General features: G+C 37.0%; 1 protein-coding gene and 1 long non-coding RNA gene across 2 annotated transcripts; both read left to right on the forward strand.

Moving 5' to 3' along the window:
• The first annotated feature begins 8,455 nt into the window (after positions 1-8,455).
• Positions 8,456-9,472, forward strand: LOC115634081 (cysteine and histidine-rich protein 1 homolog). The gene has a single exon (XM_030531639.1). The coding sequence runs from the start codon at positions 8,456-8,458 to the stop codon at positions 9,470-9,472; it is 1,017 nt and encodes a 338-aa protein (XP_030387499.1).
• Positions 9,473-13,032: 3,560 nt separating this feature from the next.
• On the forward strand, positions 13,033-13,703 carry LOC115634215. The gene is made up of 2 exons (XR_003996419.1): positions 13,033-13,238; positions 13,294-13,703. It is a non-coding gene; the product is annotated as an uncharacterized LOC115634215 (long non-coding RNA).
• Positions 13,704-26,734: the final 13,031 nt, after the last annotated feature.

The raw sequence follows: 26,734 nt of genomic DNA on the forward strand, positions 1-26,734 counted from the left end.
TTCTGAGAAACGATAAGCTTTTTCAGGTCTGCCACATTAGGCAAATAGCCTCAAAAAAGCGCTTATTTGAATATATTGTATTGTGATGAGTTTATTGTATTTTTTCTAACCTGTTCCCCTTTAAATATATATATATTCCCTTTAATATATTTTCCTATTTTGAAACTATTGGAGAAGCGTGTAACTATAAAAAATTTAAATACGCATCTTGGCAAATAAATGCATCTTGTTGTTGTTATAGCTTTTGCTACAAAGGGACAATGTAAAGGGGAATTTCAACGACAACGAGCAGCAAGAACAGCATGCGGAAGTGGCAACAAATGCTTTTGTATATGTAAGTGGGTATGTACATATGTATATGCGTATGTGAGTTGCCTCTTCTGTTTTTCTTGTGCATTATGTTGCATTTGCAATGCAAATGCTTTTGTGCTTTTTGTTGATGTCGTCGGCGTTGCTGATGACGATGAGAAGGCTTCTGTTGCTACTATTACTGCTACTGTTGTTGAGCCTTTTATTTCTTTATTGTGGCTGCTGTCGCCTATGTATATGTCTGTAAGCTACAACTGCTTTTTGCTGTTTATATTTCTAATAAAAATTGTACGTTATTTTATGCTTCGATGCACAACACCAGTCGGCAGTTTCTGCTTCTGGTCCTGCAACATTGTTGATTAAGTTGCCGCCTTGTTGAGTGCGTGGGCGTTCCTTGTTTGTTGTGCCTAGCCGCATATGCGGCACGCCCTATTTTTATTAGACTCAAAGAAACTTTGTTGATAAACACAAGAAGTATATGAAGCACACGCTGCAGCAACAACAATAACAGCAACAGGCCAAATGGCTGCTGTAGTTTCGTTGTCATTGTTGAGCGTCGTTGTTGCCGCCGCTGCATTCCATTAACATTACAAATGTATTCATTGTTCGCAACTGTAGAGCAGAAACTGTAGCAGTAACAATGCCGCCATTTTGCCATTTTACGCGGCATTATACAAAATGTGACAAGTGATAGAAAGGATAATGCCAGCGCGCTCGCGCTACATAACAGCATAACAGCAACCGACAGTATGCAAAACTTTTTGCAAGTAGCTTTGTTATTTATTTTTTTCAACGCTAATGTTGTGCCATGCTATATTCTGAATGCAGCGTAGGGAACACATGCGGCATGTGTGCATGTCGTCGCCTGACAGTTTGTCTGGCTGCCATTACAGTAGCAACAACACCAACAGCAACAGCAACAGCTTTAGTCGTAAGAACAACAGTTGAATCACAGCATGCCAAATTGTTTTCCTATTATTGTTGTCGTTGTTGTCGTATTGCTGTTGTCATTGTCATTGCTGTTGTAGTTGTTGCTATACTTATCGTTATTTAAATTAGCATTACAATGCACTCGCACGCACTCGCACACGCACACGCACATGCCTGCTGCCATATTGCAGACAACACTTTTTATACTCTGTACATGAAATGTACAAGAGTATATTAGGTTTGCGGGAGCTGAAAAATGTAACATGCAGAGGGAGGCGTGGCAAACCCCACAAAGTATATATATTCTTGATCAGCGTGACAAGACGAGTCGATCTAGCCCTGTCTGTCTGTCTGTCCGTCTGTTAGTCTGTCCGTCTGTCCGTCCGTATGGCCACCTGGATCTCAGAGACTACGAGCCCTAACCACTATTAATTGGTACGGCACGGTTTTTTTCGACAGTGCAACTTTCAATGACTCATATTTATTTGTAGGCGATGATTGCCCAAACATATTTATACTTTTTAAAAAGGTCATTGAATTACCTTTAATTTCATATCAAAACATGCACAAGTTTCATATCAACAAAATGAAAAAACTCAATTTAAATAAAACAACTTTCATACTACACGAAATATTTTGACCATTATTAATTGGTACGGCAACATTATATATTCATTAAAACTGAGTAACATCTCCTTTATTTTTAATAACACCCTGAATTCTCTTCTGCATGGTATTTACTAATTTTAGGCATTCTTCTGGAGTTATGGAATCCCAAATTTCCTGAATTTTTGATTTTAGTCCTGACAGAGTACGCTGTGGGTCATTCCTCAGCTTTCTTTTGATGATTGCCCACAAGTTTTCTATTGGGCTTAGATCTGGGCTTGATGACGGCCAATCTAAGACATCAATTCCATTTTCTTGAAGCCAATTTTTGGTTGTTTTTGCGGTGTGTGGTGATGCACCATCCTGTTGAAAGGTATATTCCCCACACTCAGAAAGCTTTGGTATTGATGGAAGGAGATTACTTTGAAGGATACACTTGTATTTTTCTGCATTTACAGTTCCATCTATAAAGTAAAGTTGTCCCACACCTTTGGCTGACATGCATCCCCACACCATTGTGCTCGTTGGAAACTTGACTGTACGTTTAAGACAATCTTTGTGATATGCCTCCGTACGTTTTCGTATTACTCGTTTTCGAGCATCACCGACACACACATCAAATTTGGATTCATCGCTAAAAATTATAGAATGCCAACGCCTCTGTTCCCAATTCTGCCTTTGTCTTGCCCATAGCAATCGTTTTTTCATCTGCAAAGCTGTGAGCAATGGTTTTTCTTTGGCCTAAAAACACCAACATATATTAATTGTACAGAAAAAATTATCTGTTATGCTAAGCAGGAACCGCAATCATACCTTATAGAAGCCATATCCAATTCTTTTCATTTGCTGTCGAGTCCATTCTCGTTTCACTGTTTTCCCAATTTTTGCAGACCATTTTGCCGATATATCTCTCACAGTACTTCGCCGATTTTCCTTTATTATACTCTTTTGTCACGCGAAGTAACTTTTGAGACTCGACCTCTGTTTGCTGTATTACAGTGTATATTGCCATTCTTTCTGTAGCTTTTCACTATATTTTGAACTGTAGACTTAGAAAGCATAAGACTTTTCGATATTTCACCATAGCTGTTGCCCAAATTTAATTTTTTTAGAATTTTAGCTCGAACTTCCTCACAAACTGGCTTGCCACGTGCCATCGTACTCATAAATCAGGGAATAAAACTAAAACTACAACTAAATGTCATATGTTTTTACTTTTCCTTCATCACAATATTCTATTTACCGTTACTTGTCCAGTTTTTGTTTACATTTTACATTTTTCACCGTTTTTTTAAGAAAAATAATGTTGCCGTACCAATTAATAATGGTCAAAATATTTCGTGTAGTATGAAAGTTGTTTTATTTAAATTGAGTTTTTTCATTTTGTTGATATGAAACTTGTGCATGTTTTGATAAGAAATTAAAGGTAATTCAATGACCTTTTTAAAAAGTATAAATATGTTTGGGCAATCATCGCCTACAAATAAATATGAGTCATTGAAAGTTGCACTGTCGAAAAAAACCGTGCCGTACCAATTAATAGTGGTTAGGGCTCGTATAAGAGCTAGAGACACCAAATTTTGCACACAGATGCCTTATGTGTGTATTCTATACGAGTTTGTTTTATTTTTTTGATTTCCCCCCACTTCCCCCCTATGGGGGGTTTTCCGTAACGCCGTTCGTATAATCGCATATATCTCGGAGACTATAAGACCTAGAGACAGCAAATTTAAAGTCCAAGATGCCTCATGTAATTACGCAGAAAATGTGTTTTTTTGAAATTTCCCTCCCTCCCCCCCCCCCCCCCCCCCCCCCCCCCCCAACTTCGCAAATCGCGATTTTCTCTAACTCCCGTAATTCTTTGAATTTCAAACTAAAATTTTGCCAAGTTTCACTATGATAGACCGATTTAACAAGAAGTTATAGCCATAATTATATTTGCTGCTGCGGCGCTGCTAAAGCGCTGCCCAAAGCTGCCCGCGGCTGTTGTTGATGTTACTGTTTGCTTGACTGCTAACATGTTTACACAGACACGAATAGATGCCCACAGGCATACATACACTCACACAGACGCAATTGCTATGTAAATGTCCAATTATACACCCTTTACGTGAGTTCGAATACCGAAAGAGGTAAAATCGATCAACATTTTTTTCTAATTTCTTTATTATTTTTATTATTATTTTATTATTATTTCCTAGTGCAACAAGAAATAAATTCTTATAAATTAATGCACTAGTCACTAGAAACATACAATTTTCATTGAACAAATTTAAGACGGTTTGATTAACCTGCTTAACCTATTTTATAAAATTGAAGTTAAATCTAATAGACTATATTATGTTATTTTATATTGTTAGTTACTTATTTTTAAGAACAAATTTAATTTTTCCCTAAATTGCGATGCACTACTAATTTTCTTTAAATATTGAGGTAGCTGATTCCACAGGCGAATAGCATGAATAAAGAACTGCCGTTCAGAACAGCCAAGATTGTATCGTATACTGTTTATATTATTGGTTCTTGAGGATGCACTAAAACGTAGTTTTTCAAATAAATAGCACGGTTCTCTGGTATATATAATTTTATGCATCATAATTAAGTTTCTAGAATCTACCCATGTTCTAAGCTTCAAATGGTAAATGCTGTGTGCCAAACTGGATATGTGCTCTCCCCTCTTTACATTATAAACATATCGGGCTATATTATTATATGCTACATTTAGTTTGTGCTGAGAGGCACTATCGCAGTTACTAAAAATTTCGATACCATAGCAGAGCGTGGGTATCAGATAGGTTTTAGCGATTAATAGTTTGATATCTATGGGCAAGAATTGCTGAGTCAACGAAAGTTGTCTGAGTAAGCCATAAGTTTTTCCTGCAGCCTTGGATATGTGATCACTCCAGGACAAAGAACGGTTGAAGGTGATACCAAGATTTAGAATATGATCCACGTATTCAATTTGTGCGTTATTGAGTGATAACTTATGTAAATTTTCCGTACTAAGTAACTTTTTATATATTATAATGCATTTCGATTTACCAGGATTTAGTGACAAGCCATTGCACTTAGCCCATTTACTAACATTTGACAGTTCATCATTGCATAAGTTCACACACTCATTTATACTACGTAACGGACAACTAACATACATTTGGACATCATCAGCGTACATATGAACACTGCAATTGGACAACGAGGCTGGGAGATCATTAACATATAACGAGAAGAGGAGTGGACCAAGGATTGAACCTTGGGGTACTCCACGTTTTACAGGTAGAAATGTTGATATAGCACTATCGGTTGTCACAGCTTGGCTTCGTCTTTAATTATTCTAAGCATATGTACAGAGTATTTCAAAGTCGGGACACCCGACTTTAGCTTTTTTACTTGTTAAATGGAAACTAGGTTACTCTTTTGTTTCTCGGCTAATAAAAACAATTCTGTATGTATAGTATGTATGTGTTTGCGTTTGTGTGTTTCTGCAACAGCATTTATTAAATTTTTAATTAAAATTGAAGTGCAGAACACGCGATTGACGGACAAATAAATGACACCGATGCATACGCCATGTATATTGTAGTATGCTTCATTTGTTATTTCGCGCCATTAAGTAGGCGCTATGGACTTTGTTTCTTTCCTACCAGAACAAAATTAAATAAATTCAAAATAAAGTTCATGGAAAAACTTTTGTCACCATCGGATAAAATACATACATATATACCTGTTTATGGTCGTGTGAAAATTGTGCAATGCATTGGGCAAGATAATTGTTATCTAACTGATAATTAAGGAGGAGCAGGTTCGGTTAGTTTATAGCGGAAACTTAAAAAAGATAAGCCATATGTGTATATTAAAAAGTATTTAGATCTAATGGCAAGAGTGTACGCCGCTTTTTACAAAGGGGGGCTAACTTTTTTCCAATTTATTAAGTAATTTATATACGTCAATTCAGAGTCAGTTAGTGAAGTCAGTGACAAAGACGAGATCAAAATTCTGCCCAAGTGATACATTTATGCGAAATTATTTGTTTATAAGAAGCTCTTACTGCAAGTGAATGAGTCTACATAGTACAAATGAGCTGAGATTATAAATCCCTAAGAAATGTGCAACGGACAAGATCATTTCAACCGCCGCAGCCCTTTTGTGACTTTACTTAGATTTTCATCATGACACACGTTTTCCATGTTTAATTTAAAAGTTAAACAAATTAAATTGAGTGAAAACACAAAGGCACAAGCACATACATACAAGTACAATACGTGTACATATCTGCAAATTGTAGACAGCTGGGCGTGATATAAAAAAAATGCCCAGCAAACACAAAACTTTGTTAATGAAGGGAAGCCTTGACAATAAGCAGGCAACAGGAAAGGAATGCTGGAGTCGAGCGGGCTTAACTCTTTAGCTTAAAACAAGATAGAACGCTACAGTCGAGCAAGCCTGTATTCTAATGTATTCTAATTTAATTTAATTAATTATTTTAATTAATTCATTCATTCATTTTTTTTAAATTTTGAATTTTTTTTTTTTTAATTTTCCTTTTTTGTGGAGAGTACAAGCTATTTGTCGGGCTTGCACGACTGTAGCGTTCTCTCTTGTTTTTTCATGGCTTTACCGACTCGCTTAGAACACTGATCAATGATATATATATCCTTTACTGGGTTTTACCGTATACTAGCTAGTATACTACGGCCAAATGGCCGTTTTCGAGATACAGTGTATATTTAAATGATGGAAACACCATATAAGCGGTCTTTCGAGCAAACATCAATCCATTTTTCGCTATCAGTGTATACATGAGTATAAAAATGGCAACCATAAGCCCAATAAAGGGTGATACAAATAAAAGCATGTCTAAGCTTCGATTTGGCAATTGTATATACAAATCAACATCCTCACTGATGCTTCTACTAGAAACAGGTTACATATTTTCTTGGAAAAAGGATACGCTTGACTAACGAGCAAGTAGATACTTTGATATTGAGCAGGTGTGCCAGGATAGAGTAGAGATGCATAAACGCGCACATATTGGCAATACATTATTCATGTCTTTAGCAACATCCTTACGGTTTCCTTTTGTTCAGACAGGTGTGCAAAATGTCTGGCCAATTTTTTACAGGTATCGCCTTTTTTCAAATTTTCTTTTATCTAAATATTTGTTGTTGTTTGTTATCGAATATTACAGTTTATACTTTGAAGGTAAGTTCAAAATGCTGTGAAATTTTACAGTGCCTCGGATAGTTATGTGTACGCAATTCATGTTGTGCAATACTTACTAATATTATTTAATAGATAATTATATAAAATACTAGCTCCCTGCCCCTGCTTCGCACGGGTATTTTACAAAATTTTAAAAATTATACATTTTATACCACTTACACTCACACTTATACACCCTTCATTTTGCTATGAGTTACTAAAAAAAACGAAAATTATAAACTAGTTCGGATGTTATTATTTTGATTAATATATTCTATACATGAAATGAGAGCTGAAAAATGAAACAGACAGAATTTCTTAAAGCTATTTATTTTCTTTTCTAATAATTTAATATTCATAATTCATATATATATATATATATATATATATATATATATATATATATATATATATATATATATATATATATATATATATATATATATATATATATATATATATATCAGATTTGAAAACAGTGGAAATAAATCAAGAGGTTGTATATATATATATATATATATATATGTGAAACTTGCAGAAACTTGCTGGAGTCAAAAGCTAGCAAACAAACACACACATGGTGTTTTGTTTGTTGGCACTAACCAGCAATATAAATATTGAAAAAATGTTGTAATAGATTGGAATGTTAAAGATTCGTCACTTTATTTAAAATTAAAATAGAGAAATTAAAGAATTGCTTGGAAAGGTATTGAGGAAATTCTCTAGCGAAGGATGGGATCAACAAATTAAAATAAACTTGTGTGGTGCTTGGGTATTAGGCGAGTCTGCTTACCAAGTTCGGTTAAACGTCGGCTCAGCCCTTTCCAAATTCCTGACAAACAAACGCACGGATGGACGGACAGATATGGCTATATCGATTCGATAAAAATATATGTATGTATGTCAGTAAATATATACTTTATGGGGGTCGGAAATGCTTCATTCTGATACATAATTCTCAATGTTTATTAACCTTTTTAACACTGTGGATTCAGGGTATTTCGGTATTTTGATATATAATTCAAGATGAGCATTTTATCATGGACTTAAGTTTCAGACGGATAGGTGCAAACTTCTATTCTATCAAAGCAGAATAATCGGAGATTATTATTCGTTAAGAAGCATGCTAACTGGACTCTAAGGAAACCATTATATTTTCAAGGATATTCGTAAACAGTAAAACTCAGTATATATATATATATACATAAGTTGCCGTATTTTCTTTAAGTTTCTGAGTTTTTTTTTGCCGAGATTCAAACTCGGTTGGCTTTAGGGACACTTAGGCATTATGGGGTATTATTACAATGCCTCTGACATTGCTGGCTTTGGAAACAAATTCAAATAACATCGGATACTTATACACTCTCTAATAAATACAAAAAGTAAGAGTCCATAATCAAACCACATCATGCCGAACGAAGAGGAGAATTGTGTACCTCCAATGAAAAGGCAACGTATCGATGCCGGTATCTCCCCACGGGAGCAGACCTCAGAACCTTCACCTGATCTTGGCGAGCGCCTACGCTTCGTCATGCTCTGCAATGTGTGCCACGAGGTACCACACCCCGAAGAAAACCATCAGTGCACTCGGGGCCACATAATTTGCGATGAGTGCTGCACACGCATCCTGGCCGAAGCTGTCCTGCGGAACAAGGAGGCCAAATGTCCGCAGTGTCGCGTGCGCATCAGTTGGCCAGAGCTATCCACCAATCTGATACTGAAACAAGCACTGTGGGAGCTACCCAGCCGATGTGGACAATGTGACTGTGAGATAAGTAACAAGTCATTGGCGCACCATATACAGAGCGAGTGCCGGCGGCGGCAGGTGGCTTGCCAGTACCGCTGCCTGGGATGCGATTGGCGTGGCTCCTATGAAGACTGTGCTCCGCACGAGGCCTTCTGCACCTACCCACATAAGTCGGCTGACGAGATATTGGAGGCTTTGCTGGAAATTGAATCGCGTACGTTCTATGATAACCAGGGGCTACGAGAGTGTCAGGAGCGGTTGAGCGCCCAGAGGGTCTTCTTTTTTGATGTCGAGCTGAGCTTTAGAAGGCAGTCAGGCCAGCACCGTCTCTTGCTAGAATCGATGCCCATAAGTGCTTTCGAGGAGCTGTGGCAACTTCGCCTACGCATTAGCCCTAATACGGATAGAAGTCAGCGGAAGCTTAGTTACAGTCTTATGCTCATGACCGTGCCAAAGGAGTCGCTGTATGTTTCATTCTTTGTCAACGTGCCGGATCGAGCGGATACAGCTAAACAGCTGATGGATATTGAGCCGCTGTTGCACAAGCAACGCTTTCGTCTGGCCGAACAGTCCAGCGGTTTTAAGGAACTGACTTTTCGCTCCCCCGACGCCATTTACCGTCTGTTGGCCATGCAACCGGTTTGCTTACGCCTGTGGATATTCATGAATACCCCATAAGTAAATATTTGTGTATACAACTCATTGTACAATATTAGTACTATTACAAATCACTTGTTCTTTAATACATACATACGTGTATGATATGTTTAATAAATGATTAATTTCGATGCAATAAGGGAACGGAAGATCCAACAACATAATTCATTCGGACTCGATGTACACATTAGCTCTTCTAATTCTTCTTCAGGTTGGAACATGTACTTTGAGGGCTATGACGCATAAATTGGTTTCTTGTTCCAGAAATCATATTGTTTATCAAAACCATTATGACAATTTTATGAAAGAGTGGCCCGGTCCCGAAGTTACAGAGACATTTCATGTTCCATAAGAAAATACAAATCTCAGCTCTTTTTTTTTAAAGCTGTTAGACTAGTTTGTCTGTAGTCTGTCGTGCCTCATGCACCCAGCAAATACAAATATACTCTTCAAACACAATGTAGCCATGCAAGGATATGACTAGCTATACAGTTTTTACTTATGAATGAGTGATTTTTAATTGATGTTATTGTATTATTTTCCCAATTGTGAGCTTCTTTTTAAATTATTCAAGTGCGAGTGAATTTGGAGCTATTATTATAATTTAAATTAGTCACATCGGCACAGCTATGAACTGACATTGTGGCTGATAATGACTGCTAGTTTGCATGCCTTCTATGTCAGGGTGGGTACGTCGAGGTCTTCCAAATAAGAAGAAAGGTTCAAGTTATTTCCGGTCTGATAGGCCAGGGTTGTTTGCTTGGTATTTGTGCCACACTATCTACAGTACAGTACTTCCATAAGCTGATAGTGTGGGTCCTCCTCTATACCTTTGTACTTACATGTACCCGTATGTTTTGAATGAGTTTCCAAAGCGAAACAAGTTGATTTGAAAAAAAAAAAAAAAAAAAACGGTGATAGTTCTATTTGAAATCGTAACACAATTGCATTTGTTTTTATATTCAGGAGCTTTGATAATTTTTATTCACTTGATTTAATTTTTGTTGTCTTGAGCCGGAGCTTGAATCTGGTCCAATAATTTCTTTCCCTCCGCTCCCAAGTTCTCGATCGCGTGTCTACCCTGAGCTCCGAACTCTTCGAGAGACTTCTTTAATTTCTGTTGGTATGAAAGTATTAATATGTAATACCATATATTTAAATGTAACTTATATTTTTACTTACATTGATGTTTTCATCGCTCAGAGCATTATTGATTTGCTGTTTTACGGTGTCAATGAATTGGTTGAGATCTGCGCTGGAGTCTTCGGCGTAGCAAACCTACCACAAAATTAGAGATGTGTTTAAACATATTATATGTATTACAAATGTGATCATCTTACGGCAGCTAGTGCAAAGAGCACAAACAGGAAAAGTACAGCGATCTTGGCCATTTTAAGGTTTTCTAGAGCTCTTTACAGTTGAACGAAGCGTCAAGCACTGACCAAACCAGAAACGCGCTGGTCCAACGACAGCTCGTTTTGCGTCGTATTGTAGTTGGGTTTGGGATACATGACGCTCATATGGAGCTGGTAGCCTCTTATCAGCACTTAGCGTACAGTCGTGGGAAAATGAATAGAAGCCCTTGTGATATTTTATACTATTGCAAGGTGAACAAATGCCATATTTGTCTGGAAATAAGAAAAAATAATGAAAATTCAAAACGAATTATTTTCTTGGCAAATGAGTTGAGAAACAAGCTATATATAATCAAAATTACATAATTTTTTGAGTTTTTCTTGAAACAAAATAATCACTTTCATTTTGTTTCACTTAAGAGTTGTATTTAGGCTACAGCTATATACCCTTTCTAGGAACATAATTTTTTTCCTCCATGGTCTTGTGGAACTTTACACACCACTGATAGATATTATATTACCTTCCATTTCATTAGAAAGTATATGTTACTCATTTTGTAATTACTTCAACTTATGCAAAACTATCAAATATAACTACAAAATTCGTCAAATCATAAAGTTCTTAATACACTGATAAAAGAGGTGCATAGTACAGATGAATATTTTAAATTTAAATTTAAATTTTAAATTTAATGTTCACCTATTTCATATTCAAATCAAATATAAACATCGTAGATTTTAGTAAAAACATATTCAATTAGTGATTTTAATATGAATAATATTCAAAACAAAGTGTAAAACTTCGTTATTAAAGTCTGTCATATTCAATTTAATGTTTAACCATATTAAATATTAATATGCCCACACTTCAAAAAACAAATAGTTAAATTTACTATATTCCATAGTAAATTATAATATTTTTCTGAACTTTAATTTTAAGTTTTTTGTGGTCGATTTAAATATACTAGAAATATATTAAATTTCAATTGACTAGAATTCTCAAGTCGGTTTTCAGCGGTTGTGTGGTATAAACACAAAGTGTAACTGCTTGACATACAAATATGGTCGTTAGGTATGTGTCAAGTAAGTGTTATTCAATCAGCTGCTCCTCAATTTTAATATTAATATTGATCCAAACTGTATCCGTACTAAAAAGCATAAAAAAGCATGACGAAAATTAATTCTCAAAATAACAATGGAATGTTGTTAAAATTACTTGCTTTTAAAAATGGTTCTATAGAAAAAAATATATATAATATGCATTATGGGAGTGTCAATATTGAAAAAGAGTTTTAAAAAAGTGTAGACAAAAGGGTGGAAAAAATATATTTTATAATTATACAAAATAAACCTTTGGCATGAATCAAAACCACGTCTCCACATCACCACTTGTAATTTAATATCGTCACACTTTAAATTTAATATTTTAAAACTAAATTTAAAATTTAAGTGTGCACACTTCATATTTACTAAAACACACGATGGTGCATAATCGATGGTAAAAATAGTTAAATCTACGAGTAAATATTGAAATTTCCGTTGTTTTTTTATCAGAGTACAAATAACATTTTAATCATATCGAGTGGACATACCAAGGGTGTAGGCAGCTTTTACCAAAGAGGGGCCCAAAAAATTAAAATTTTGATTAAATAATGCACGATGCATTTAAAAAATAATTTATGCATATGATCAATGAAAAATTTCAACAAATCCAATTCAGATCTATTTTAGGGCGAAATAGTGCGTCATAATAATGAACGTGTGGTCGACTTTATATGGCATGCCCCCCTTTGCCGCCGCCCTTGTATATGTCTACTATAAAGTTGATGTAAAAATATAAATTAAATCACAATAAGATGATTCTATTCGGTTGGCTTGCACTGTGTTTTTGAATCGGAAACGCTTATCATCTTCTTTATGATTGCACGAGTTATGCTTTCAGTTTTGTTCTCAGAACCCATATTAATGAAAAACAAAACTGTGCAATTTTACAGATTCCATACTATTACTGAATAGCAACGGCAATGACTTAAAATAATGACCCATAGTGTTACTCAATAGCTCAAAGTACAAGTTCATTGTAAATACGGGTATTTGGAAATCAAAAAACAAGCAAACAACAGCCATATCAATGTACAAACATATTTGTATTTATTTTCTATGGGCTGCACTTTTGAGTAGTTTCAAAATGTTAAATTTGTAGTTGAAAGCAAAAACTGAGTGATATAGGATGTGCCCGTATTGTATATTTTTATATCCTGTACCTGAAGGATAAAACTGGTATAGCATGGGAATGTAGGAGGCATCGCCGACTCGATAAGGCATATACAAGTATGTATGTATGTACATATAGGCATGCCCGTTTGTTTGTCCGTCTGCCTAGATGAAACGCTGCATTTTGCAAACGTCTGAGCTCTCACTAAACAAAATTGGTATTTATTTAATATATTTATTTTTTTAGTAAGTACTTTCATTTTTTGCTTTTAGTCCTCCGTGGCCAGCATACTCGATTAAAAAAAAGTTGTCTATTCTAAATAATATCGTTTCTATGATGTAGTGATCTGAGTGAACCTGTGCTCGTTGAAAAGAAGCTTCGGTGCACAGTTTTTGAAAGTGATTGATTGACTGACTATGACTGCATCTGAACTGTCTACCTGGTTGTTACAAAGAACAAAATACCCTTGAATGTTTAAGTGAAATATTTTTATTTTATTTTATTAAAACTAATTTTAAACAAGATACCCGAGCTAGAAATATTCCGTTAATTTAATGTAGCGTTCGATTTGATTTCTTATTGAGCCAAAAGGTCAGCATCCGCAACAGTGTATATACTATATATAATACATTTATCAACAACTAAATTGCCTTGAGTTTAATAAAGGGAAATGATTAGCAAATCGTCAATGTGGTGGGGCGTCAATTAAAAGTGCTGATAAGTCACAGTTGCTAGCGATTGATATACTCTGTACCTGTACCTTTTCGTCCATATGAACACTTAGATTTCAGAGAAAATAACAATTAGGGTTACCAAATTTGCACATCTATGCTTTTTATGTGGACGTAGTACAAGCGTATTTTTATAGCCTGTCCCCAAAGGGTAAAAGGCTATACTAGTTTTGTGCGAATGTATGTAACACACAGAAGGAGGCGTGGCAGACCCCACAAAGAATATTACTTGTATTTATTCATCAGGATGACAAGACAAGTCGATATAGCCATGTCCGTCTGTCCGTTCGTCCGTCTGTCCGTCTGTCTGTATGGGCGCAAGGATCTCAGGAAGTATAAGGGCTAGAATATCCAAACTTGGTATCGAGGTTCACCTAAGCCCTAGGCAGGTCAAGCTTATTTTTATAACTTCCGTAATTCTTGGAATTCTTGGAATCAATTTTAGTAGTTACATCCAGTTAGTGCTTATGTGTCCGTGTGCCAAGTTTCATCATGATAGGTCAATTCTGAAGAAAGTTATAGCCATAAATAAAATCCCTGTTGTTGTTGTTGCTGCTTTGGTTCTACATTGTGCTGCATGCATACACCCATATAAGCACGCATAGACACGATGTTAAAACTGTGTATGTATTAAATAAATTTTCTTTATTAATTTAATTAATTAATTCAATTTTTCTTAATAATTTAATTTTTTAAAATTTTGCTTTTTGCGATTGAATTGATATCTTCTTCAAAAATGGATCCATCTCAGTCTGTTTGTAAATTTCTTACAATTTATATAATAAGTATGCGTTATTCACCGGAGGAGGTGATAGTCAATTAGGAGATGAATACACTAGTCTAGTCTACTAATAAGAACATCGTTTTGGGATAGTTATACCGGACACTCAATTTTTGGCATTGCTTTTAAGTAAGGTCTCTCTTGTTAAATCTACTCTTTCGAATTTTTCGCGAGGAACACCTTCTTCCACTTTTAAATAAATGTATGTATATGAGTGTCTCCATATATGTGTATGTATGTATATATACAGAACCGGTGTCGCCTCAATCAATGTAAGTATTATCATGTGCCGCTAACTCTGTAAACAGACTCGCCGGGCTGATATCTGTTTATTTGTTCATAGTTTTTTGTACAGTGCAATTAATTTCTATGTATACATATAACAATAATGTGTTTGCATACTTAATGTAATTTATGTGTCTGGCTAGCGTTTTATAGTAAATAGCACTTTGCACTGCATATTTTTCTGTCTAGCGTATGATCGGATCAATGTCCCACTATTTTGCAAGTCAGATAATGTGAAGTGCCCATTTCAACTATTAAGAATAAAGCCCACGCATACGAGTATACTTGTACGATTGTTTCTTTGCAATTGGAAATAAAAGAGAAATGAAATGAAATTTCCTTTGCTGCTATTGTGTTCCCAAAAAAATAATAACGACATTGATTGAAGTTGAACACATTTGATGGCTGCTAATAATATATAAGATATATTATGTTTATTTTTCGTTTTAGAGCAATAAGCGAAATAACAGTGACTGGATGGGGCCCAAGAAAATTAAAGTGGAGACAGGATACGAGGTGTATAGATGGCAGACAGTCCTATAGGCTACAGACTGTTTATTCTGTGTTCCAACTGTAGAGAGTAATGCATGTTTAGATAATACAGTCAATATTTAATCATCGTTGCTTTGGCTGCTTGTACATATATATTTTATAATCAGACAGTCGGACTAAATGCCTCGTCAACCATGAGGAAGGGAACCGAGTGATCTCTTCTATAATTCTGGCCCAGTTTGATAGCCCTTGAGCTTAGGTTATCACTGTGAATGCTGCTCGTGCGGAGTCATACGAGTTCTAATCGACGACCTGCTACATCAGATTCAAATATGACGTAAGACTTTTTTCCAGCTATACTATAAAATGAATGAATGGCAGGAATTTAACAAGTATGCAACATATAGTATATGTACTTATAACACATTTATTTGTATGCGAGCTTTCTATATTAAACAGCTCTCGATATCATGACTCATGAAAGGAAAACCCAAAAAAAAGTATTCGAATACATGAAAAAAACTACTTGTAGTCGTAATTTTAGTAATTGCATGTTACATACTTTGCACAAACCTAATATGCCCTTTTTACCCTACGGGTACAGGGTATAAAAAGCATTCACTTATAGTAACTTTGAGAAAGCGAGGAGTTTACAGATATTCTTTTTTAAGGATTATCTATGCACATTCACCATGATTTATATATTTCATTTTTATCCATTCGCTCACAATTTAATGATTAATTTACTTCAAAAATTAACCAATAATCATTTTATAAGCAAAAAATAAAACTTATAAAATATTAATTATGCTTTGAGTTTTATTTTTGATCAAAAATTTAATAATAATTTAGTCTTTTTCAGTAAATAATTTTTAATGAATTAATTTTTGATCATAATATGTAGAGAAGCTAAATTCGGGTGTCCCGACTTTGAAATACTCCTTACATAAGTGTAGAATAATTATGTGTGTGTTTGTGTGTGTCTGTATATGATCAGTGATTCCGTGGGGTGGAGGGGAATTCTAAAATACACATTTTCTGCGTATTCACATAAGGCATTTTGGACTTTAAATTTGATGTCCCTAGGTCTTATAGTATTCGAGATATAGGCGATTATACGAACGACGTTACGGAAAACCCCCATTATCGGGAAAATGGGGGAGAAAACCAAAAAATAAAACAAACTCGTATAGCGTACACACATCTTTGCATCTTTGTGCAAAATTTGGTGTGTGTAGCTCTTATAGTCTCTGAGATCTAGGTCATCATACGGACGGACAGACAGACAGGGCTAGATCGACTCGTCTTGTCGTGCTGATCAAGAATATAATAAATAATAAAAGTCGTATCATTTGATACAAGCTATTAAAGTAACTATTTGTAAATTTCGGCATTTTAAAGATGACTTCCTTGCGTGAGTTTAAAATGCTAGAGTTTTCGTTACATTCTGTTCGCTTTTGAAAATTTTTTTATTGCAGATATCCTACTGATACCATATCCCCTGTGACAACTTGAGTTGATGCCGAGGAGCATCGACACAAAAAGTGTGAAGCCTGTTTGTCTTTAAACATGAGCCCACTGTTGACAATTACAATGCGTTGTTGCTGTTGTATTTGCTTCCCACTTTGCCGCAAAAGCAATTTCAACAACCCGCAAAGCGATGACGGCGGAGTTTTTCTTCTTATTTAAAAATTGATGCTACTTGTTATTTTTATTGTTTAAGTGTTAATGCTTTTGCTGAACTTGTAATGTGTTTGTGGGTCGCTGGTGAGTCGTTTTGGAGACGTACCGTTTTGGCTTTTATTAAATTTATATTGTCTGCATGGGATTAATCAAATAAATCAACATTTGCCTCCTGCCTTGCCTGATGAGGTAGGACTCAAAAAGGACGTCAGAAAAAGTAAAGCTGGCAGCATAATTAAACAGCACCTTCACTGTTCTCCCGAGCAAACACATGTGTGGCACCTGCTGTCTGCATTATACTGTCTACTTTGGGGCGCCACTTAATTATTTAAAGCCCCGCAAAATGGTGTGAATGTGTATGGCATTTTTGATGCATTTGCAGTTGGCACTGCTGGTACGAGTACAGGGAAAGTTTTTACACCCAACGACGGCATGGGCACAGGAACATCCACGGCCCCAGGCATGTCTTTAATGTTAATGACTGAATGCAGTCCCCGTTCGTGCGCATATGCTGTGGCACTTAAGGCTTAAGGCTCGTAGCTCTGTTCTACTCATTGCCATGTAAAAATACGTGGCGCTTTAAAGACCAGCTTGTGTATGAGCGTGGCGAGCGCAGATTCAACACGCTGGCCAGCTTATGGGCCATCTCTGCAAATAGGTCGCCATCGGCAAACAACCGGCCAGACACACAATTTTGCAAAGTTTTTTTTTTTTTTTTTTTTTTTGCCATATTAATAAAAGCGCCTCGGGTTATGTTACATCAAAAAGCAATGTGCTGTAATGCATACATATTTAAGAAAGGCCACACAATGCGGCCCTATGTGTGAAAAAAAAACAACAAAAGTGTGCAGGTAGCAATGTGAGTTTTTCTCGTAGTTGGTGTGGCTCTTGTGGGCCGTGGGGCGTCCTTAAATATAAGTTAGCTTAAGATTCCGTCTGCTGCTGTGTTGATGTGCTGAAAATTTCTTCCTTCCGCTTCATCAAATAGAATAGCAACAACAACAACTACAATGTACAGTGTAGGCCACACAATTGGCTGCCAAATGGCTAAGCGGCTGGCTGTCAACCAACAAGTTGGGTGCCCAGTTCTTTCTCTCTCCCTTTTTTCAATGTGTCTTTGTGTGCGTGTGTGTGGCAATGTGAAATGTATGGAAATCTTTTGTAGCATACCTTTAGGGGCGGCGAGCACTTCGCTCGCTTAGGTGTAGAAGAGCCGCTGTGTATTTGTGCCCTGCATTTCTTTATTCATTGGCATTTTGGTGGCTGCTTTCTTGAAAGGAAATCCAACATTAATAATAAATTTAGACTCGACCCGTTTTTACGGACCAGTCTCTATGTGTGTGGCTTGCCGTTGTTGGGTTTGAAACTAATTTGTCTGCCAACAAAAAAAAGTCTTTTAAATTTAAATACACACAAGTTGGCAGCAAATTAGTTTTGTACAATGCAAGCTCAACAAATCTGGGATTTGCGCAGCTAGACACAGATACCCGTACACACATTGAAAGTCCATTAGGTCGGCATATTCTCTGCAGGGCTAATTAAACAAGGGGCGTTCACCAGGGCCATACATTACAATGGGGGCTTTAAAAGCGTTAAGTTATTGCATTTTGTATTTTGTTTAGTTCAAATAATTTGGACATCTATTGCAAACGTTTTCAGTAAGATTTATGTGCATATTATAAATGAATATCCCTTAATGCATTACTTGTTTAAATGCTATAAAAAAGGATTTGTTCGCCTAATATTACAAATTTAAAAATTGTCAGCCGTTCGTATCAGAAATATTTTTTTGAGAGGGACATTTTTCGTTGATTTCTACATTTGACGGCGAGAAAAACAATATACCAGCAAGTGGTTATTGCTTTCCCAACTCATTGAAAAGCCATTAAAACGGTACCATATATAGCCATTTATAGTTGTATTTTTTATGCAAGTCAAGAGGTAATGAGAACGCCGGCACGTCCACACTTCAACGAGTTGTTTATGAGCAGTTGCTGACGAATTTGGCTGAGCCGACAGCTGATTATAATGTGTTGTTATGTGTTACAAGGCTTGCTGCCTTGTTGCTGGTGTTGTTCATGGGCAACTCGTTAAATTTCCATCAGGGTGCGTGCACCATATTGGACGAAAATGTCACATCAAGCAGCATCAGCAGCATCAGCAGCCGCCAGCTCGGCAATGAACTCTGATGTCCTCACGTATTTGTGTAATATCGATTTGACTTACAACGTACTTGGATGTGTGTATGCTTCGCTTAGCTGTCACACATGCACGTAATTGATATTTTATGAATGGAGTGTAAACACTTTTTTATGGGCCGAACAACCGTCAAGCTACGTTTTTGTTTTGGACTGCACGGTTCGATCCAGCCAGTTTCCCAGCACAACAGTTGGATGTCATATACCTTTCGGGGCCTTATACAGCTCAAAGAGCTACAATGTCAGTATGTTTCAGATAAATAACAAGTGGAAAAGCAAAATTCGGGTGCCTGTTGCATTTTTCACTTCTCATAAACCTAATATAGTCTTGTACATTTGTATGTGTATATGTAAAGAGTATAAAGGGCTTAGATGCACTAACGCTTTTTATACTCTGTACATGAAATATACACGAGTATATTAGGTTTCTGCAAAGTATGTAACTGGAAGATGAAAGCATCTTCGACCCCATACAGTACTATATATTCTTAATCAGAATGACGAAGAATCGATCTAGCCATGCCCGTCTGTCTACACCAGCACTTAGATTTCAGAGACGGCTGAGCCCACATTGAACAAACTTGGTATGCAGACTCTCCTTATCCACAGGCAAAACTAGTTTATTTTATTTTTTTATTGCATTGTATCATTCTCTTGCTGGTTATAAAAAATATTTTATGTGCCCCAAGGTTGCAGGCTGATTCGTCAATCAAACAGAAAGGCTACTCTTCTCTATATACATACATATGTACTCGTATATGCTCAAGTATAGTGTGTAAATCGTCAATATCTGTACATATGTGTCCATAATTCACTTAACCGTTTGGACCGAGAACATTTTGTCAGGCCATAAAAATAACAATTGTGTAGTATTTGGAGCGTAACGCTGTTTTTGTTTCATTTGCATTTTGAGCAAATGCTCAGAAAACATTGATTATAATTACAATTTCAAAGTGTTTTTCCAAAACCATTTATCGATGAAGCTACTGCCTCTGATGACGGTGGTGATATTTTAGTCGTATCTTAATTCGTCCGAAAGCTAGTTGCTTGTTATGAGTGAAAACATTTATTTTAATTATTTTAATTGTATGCAGAAAGAACACAGCCACATACATACATACACACATACACTATAGTAAACCCGTAGTGCACACAGGAAACCACATACGGGCACTCAATTTCGATTACACTCCAACCATGATGTTGATGTCGGAGGCGACAAAAGTTTTTGCTTTCATTCGCAATTGCAATCTTGCTTTCTTTTCATTTGTGCGCATAAATTGTTTTAATGAATATTGCACTATTGTAATAGTTGCCCGATTTGTTGTTGTTCTTGTAAATGGCTGTTGTTGTTCGAAACTTGCTCAAGTGGTGCTAGTGTGTTCATCAAAAGTTTTACCATGTTTTCAATTTGCCAAAAGTGCGTATGATTGACGTCGTGGCAAGTAGCATGCAGCGTCGAAGCTTGAAATTTGTTTTGTATTACGCTCAAACCAATCGTGAGCTTTTTTATTGCTTTATGCATAACATACACACAAGTTTGTAGATATTGGAAAGTATCCGTTTGTTATTCCCTAGTATTTTGCTTATATTACATTTTACATGCTTGAGGAAACAATAAAAACAGCAGCTTCAACAAGCAGCAAAGCACTTCAGTTATGGCAGCTATGCATAAGTGCCCTAGATATACGAGTACCTACATAAATGAGAAGCTTGAGACACAGACGCCTGAATTACCGAATACGTGTATACCCTGAAACTGCTCATTGAAGATTATAAAAAGCTGTAAGTATTTGCCTACGTCTGAAGTAAAATATGTTTTATAGATTTCTATTTATTTAAAAGAGCTCCTACGGGTCAAAAGATTTCCAATAGATCAGGAAAATATGCAAAAGCCTTGAAAAGCAATAAAATATTTACATTTTAGCCCTTCTTTTTTAGAACACCGCCAACATTATGGTTGAAAAAGAGGGGCTAGTCCATTAATAAACAATAAAGGGCTGTTCAAAAAAAAGGGAATTTTGAATTTTTGTTGAAAAGTATTTTTTTATTCATCAACTTTCCTTTCATTGGTTTCTTCAGTTTTGGGAATAAGAAAAAAATATCAATAATCAAATGTACACATCACGAAAAAATTTAAAATTCTACATTTATCTTCTTTTTTGAACAGACCTCGTATATTTCGTAGGCAAGCACTTGTAACACCAAATGTTTACAGGAGATATCCAATATGTATCACCTGTACAATTATATATACTATAATAAAACAACACGGGGCAATTTTACCATAACATTATCGCAAGCAAAACCAAAACAAACATAAGCCTAAAGGCATTTACATTTACATGCATTGCACAAACAATAATTGTTCTGCTCCGAACATACTCTCCTCCCCCTTTTAAAGAGGTAGTCGTTGCATTTTCGCAGCACTGTTAACTTGCAGATTCGACAGAGTAACTCATCCTTTGTCCCTCTCCTGAAGCGGGGACAGAATTCAGTGCTGTATCTTCTTCAGAGTTGTTGCGTCATTTGCGCCTCCAATAGCCAGCGGCTGAGGCGATTATAGTTCAGGTGATGTTCGGTTCGGCAAAAGAAGTGAGGCTAGATCCAAGCAGAAAGTGTGTAGGTCTAAGCACGTCTAAGTCATCTGAAATTGAACGAGAGCTACGAATGACTGGTATTTCGTACGCGTATGAAGCTCATCAAGAGTAAGTCTGAGGAGGTGATGATACGATAAAATCTAATCTATGCTGCCTTTACAGAAGCCTTCCAAAAACCACCAAAGCTCCTAGGATAAGCAGACAGCCGAAACAGCTTTAATGTGCGGCTCCTACAAGGAAAGTTTCCTCAGCTCGAGTAATTTGGCACCCAAAAAGAATGTGGCGTTTATATGAGGCGCGGGGTGCTTTATTTTCAGGCTGATGAAGCGTTTTGGAGCTGCGATAAACAATACAGTTTATACGACTGGCACCACCTCAATATGAGAGACAATACATAAACAATAGATAAACAATACTGTGACTGGATTCTTAGCCAATTTAAATTCTAAGCCGTTAAATCATTGAAACCAGAACCCGCTAAGAGCCGAGCCGAATATTGACCAGCAAAGCGGTGATGATTCCTTTGGAAAAGAGATATATGATGCAAAATGTGCAATCTATGAGATGTAGGTGTTTTTTACAGCCAGACTGACAGACAGACCCACTGACAGACAGGGATAAATCGACTCGCCTTGTATGATGATCAAGAATATGTGTACATCCTTTTTTGGTGGGGTTCTGACACGCCTCCTTCTGCCTGTTACATTTTTCACTTTGCACAAACCTCATATACATATGTACTCTTCTACCTTCCAGGTACAGAAAATACAAGTAAGAACTCAATTATGCAGCCTGAGTACGAACATCAACCTAAAATTTGGGGATGTCGTCAACTTCTTTGGCTAAAATCAGTAACCGTATGGAAACGTAGTGTGCTACAAATTTATGAGTGGCCCACAGATTGATAGAACTTTGTGCACAGGAAGGAGACTTTTTGAGCCAACAAAATATACGTTATCACTGTGAAGAACAAACTTGAAGTTGAAGCTGTAATCGGGGTGATTGCACAGGTATTCCGTTTGCTCAAATCTGAAATTGAGCATGGAATTTGCGCAACACATAGGCATGAATGTGCGCTGTCTGTGTGTGTGTGTGGGTGTGTGTGTGTGCGTATGTGTGTTGATGTGTTCATGTGCGTGTCTTAACTGTGCGTGCGATGTCGCATTCAAAGCATGCAAATATGTGTAAAGGCATCCCAGTGTCCCTCTGTGTGTTGCGTGTTGTTGCCAATGTCTGCTACGTGCGATTTAAATTGGGTTGGCTTGGAAAGCTGAATTGGCTCTATAATTCAGGCTGCTCTTTTTCTTCTGCAAGCTCCATTAACATAGCGTAATGAATGCATTGCAAAAAAAAAAATGTTTTTAAGTGAGAGTGTTTGGTTCTGATTGCTTATTTGTTTCCCTGTCAAGTCACAAATAAACTCCCCGACCCCCTCGATACGGCTTACATAAAGCCGCTCCTGCCTGGATTTCTGCGTCTGGCACGGAAATGAAGTTAATTTATGGCGCCACAAAAATATTTCACACTGGCCTCTGCTCCTGAAATAAACGCGTCAGTTTTTCTTTATTCCCCATCGTAGCCATTACGATTTGTGTGTCTTAACACGGTAACTTTGTCTGCATTCCTGTTTCCAGATTCGAAGCCTTAAATTATAAACTATCTAGCACGCAAAACTTGTGTGTCGGCCCGTGTGGTCGAAAAAACACATACTCGTATACACTCATGGCTAAGAGCATCATGTGTTTGCGGGGGCAACACGGTCTCACAATTTTGTCGAATTTGTGGCAAAAAGTTATTATCACATCACGCGTAGTTAGGTAAACTTTTCGGTAGCTTGTCTGTCCCTGCCGTCAAACACTTTTCTAATTACAAATTCCGTTAACATTAATTAGCATTTCAGTTTTATGGCATTTGCAGTTGGAATATAGCTTTTAATTTGGCGTTGGCATGGCCATTAGCGGTTCCGTTTCTCTTGCCGTTCTACTGTCTGCAGCAATAAGTCCACAACAGTATTAGAGTGTATTGTGGGGATGTAGTTATTTAATAACAAAACAGGCTGATGTGATTCCATCGACGAACTTGTTGGCAAGGTCATGACTACACTCTATCACAAATTAGCAATGGACGGGAATGTTTTTTGTTAGAGACACGCACTAGTCATAGTCACCATCAATGCATCATCAAATTGCATATACATCTTTCTCCATTGGTCTTCAGTTAAAATATGTTACCAAAGATAAACAAAACTTCTGAAAGTACGGGTAGATACGTTCCTCAATCAACTGAACGGCAGATACTTAAATGTTTTTTGTATAAGTAGCTTTCAAGACTGAGCATTATCATTGCAGCGAATAGTTTGATCAATCATTGCTTTTTATACTCTGTACATGAAGTGTACAAAAGTATATTAGGTTTTCGGGAGGTGAAAAACGTTAGAGTCTGCGTGGCAGACCTCACAAACTATATGTATTCTTGATCAGCAAGACAAGGCGAGTCGATCTACCCCATTCTTCGCCTACAATCAAAATACAGGCAGCATGAACAACTTCATTTGGATTTTCCCAAACACACTTTTAATGAATATGTTTTGAGTTGGAGGGATAATTTATATTGATGAGCATGAAATGAATGAATTCAGAAAGCCTTTTATCTTTACAAAAAACCAAGATTTTTGTTCAATAATTTTTGATAGAAGTCGTCCATAATCTTTCCAATCTGATGAAGGAGTACGTATGCAGTTTAATCCGAAGGTTCAAAATCGGCCTTGCGTTTTTATTGTCACTCTGCACAAACGTCATTGATTGGCTCAAAAAGTGGTGTACGATGTGCGAGCGCTATTTCTATTTACGAAAATACTCTCACTTCTATGGCTTGCAAATTATAAATAAACAGTTTAATGGATGCTGCCAGATGGTGGCTTCCTGTAATTTCGCAGATACGCATAAACGTAGGCTGAGGCCAGAGCGAAAATTTAACAAATTTGCGGTTGCATCGATCTCTAGCAATGACGAAATAGATTGGAAGCACCGGCCCTTTATGCATGTGCGAGTGCGTTTCACGGTTATCTTTACTTGTACATGTTTGCAGGGAACACACACTTAAAACTTGTTTTGCTATTGGTTTTATTATGGGCATGGGTTATAAAAGACTTTATACATATGCGCAAACGTACATCCATCAATACTAAGTATACAAGTATATGTAAGTATGTACTGGTAGAGGTAGTAAAATCATGGTTCCGATAGAGGGGAACTTGAAATCAGTCCGGTTTCCAACAACTGATAAGCATCTGTTAAATTGCTTCTATTTTTGTCGTACGAATCAGTTTGTTCTTCAATTCTTCATTTGGTTCTCAATTCTTTTTATTTGAAACTTGGTGTTAACAACAACAACATATAACAAGAGAGAACGCTACAGTCGAGCAAGCCCGACAGTGTAATACCCTGTACCCAGGTAAACTTCCGTCACTGAGTTATATGCCCATAGCAGCAGCAAAAAGAGGAAGAAGAAGAGCGAACTTGTTGCTGCAGTTTGTGGGGGTTGTACTGGCGAGAATTTGTTTGGCTAATAACTTACAACTGAACAACTGAACAACAGTAGACAATTATATATAAATTATGTGTGCAAAGTTTGGTTTAGGTAGCATTTGAAATGTGGACGCTATTGACGAAATTCTGTAGCGGGGGAAGGAGGGGAAAATTCAAAAAAAAAAAAATAAACTCATCCTTACTCGGACATAGGAGAATCTGGATGCCAACTTTGGTTATTCTAGCTTTTATAGTTTCTGAGATCCTCGCGTTCATCCAGACGGACGGACAGACGGACAGACGGACGGACGGACGGACATGTCTAGATCGATTTCTCTCGTCATGCTGATTCAGAATATATATACTTTATGGGGTCGGAGATGCTTCCTTCTGTATGTTACATACTTTGCACAAACCTAATATACCCTTTTTACCCTACGGGTACAGGGTATAAAAATGTTCGTTGTGTAAAGACTTTTACCTTTTTCTATGGGCATACTATATGCTCATATATCGGTACCGAGCGAAGTGCGAGTAGCAGGGCTAGACGATCGATAGATAGATGTCGGTCAGTATCCCGTTGAAATCCTAATTGGGGAAGGAGCAAACGACTTCAGCGTTGGGAAATTACTTATTTAATTTACTGTAGTTCATAATTTTGAGTGCGAATACCCCTTTTCCTGTCGCTTCTATGAGCACTTCAATTTATGGCCTTTGACATGCCAAGCTTCGGACTGGTTTGCTGTTTATCCCAGAGACCTGCATGGACAATCAGGGGCGTTACTCTTACTCCCATGACGCAAGCGTCGAAGCCAGAGTACTTTGCCATGCAGCAGTTATCATAACAATTATGTTTTCGAGACAATAGAGAAAATGGGTTCCCCATGCGTCCGCAGCCACTTCAAACAATGCCAGGCAACATAAAACAATGAGCTCGGAGAATTGAGCGTCGTAGTTTGCAAATTAAATAATTCCCAGTAACATTTCCGTTTGCCAGTGCCTCCTTGTTGTCACAGCCAGAGTTGCAGCAGCGTGCGTCTAGAATTGCAGGAGTTTCCAGTGTTGTCATCGTTGTACTCATCACTGGCAATACTATTTCGCATTTGCCGTTTCCCGCTGTTTCCGCTGCGCTGAAGTGCTAATTGTGCAGTCGTAGAGGAGCAAGCACAAGCCGCTTGTGAAGGGCGGCTGTGGTGGGAGGCTGTCTGTCCGTCTGCTCGTCCTATCTCCCTACTTGAGTTATGAGCCGTGAGAGCTGCAATCGCTGCAATAACACTAAATTCGCAAGATATCTCGCATTGTGCTGCCGCTGTTGCAGTTTCTGTTGCTGGGGGCCAATTAAATTGAAAAAGTTGCGCGTGTTCGTGGTTGGCTCTTTTAGCTTTTAATTGCAGGCAAGTTTTGCAGTTTTGTATT

Source organism: Scaptodrosophila lebanonensis, unplaced genomic scaffold (genome assembly GCF_003285725.1).
Source record: "Scaptodrosophila lebanonensis strain 11010-0011.00,11010-0021.00 unplaced genomic scaffold, SlebRS2 tig00000001-arrow-pilon, whole genome shotgun sequence".
Classification (NCBI taxonomy): Eukaryota; Metazoa; Arthropoda; class Insecta; order Diptera; family Drosophilidae; genus Scaptodrosophila; species Scaptodrosophila lebanonensis.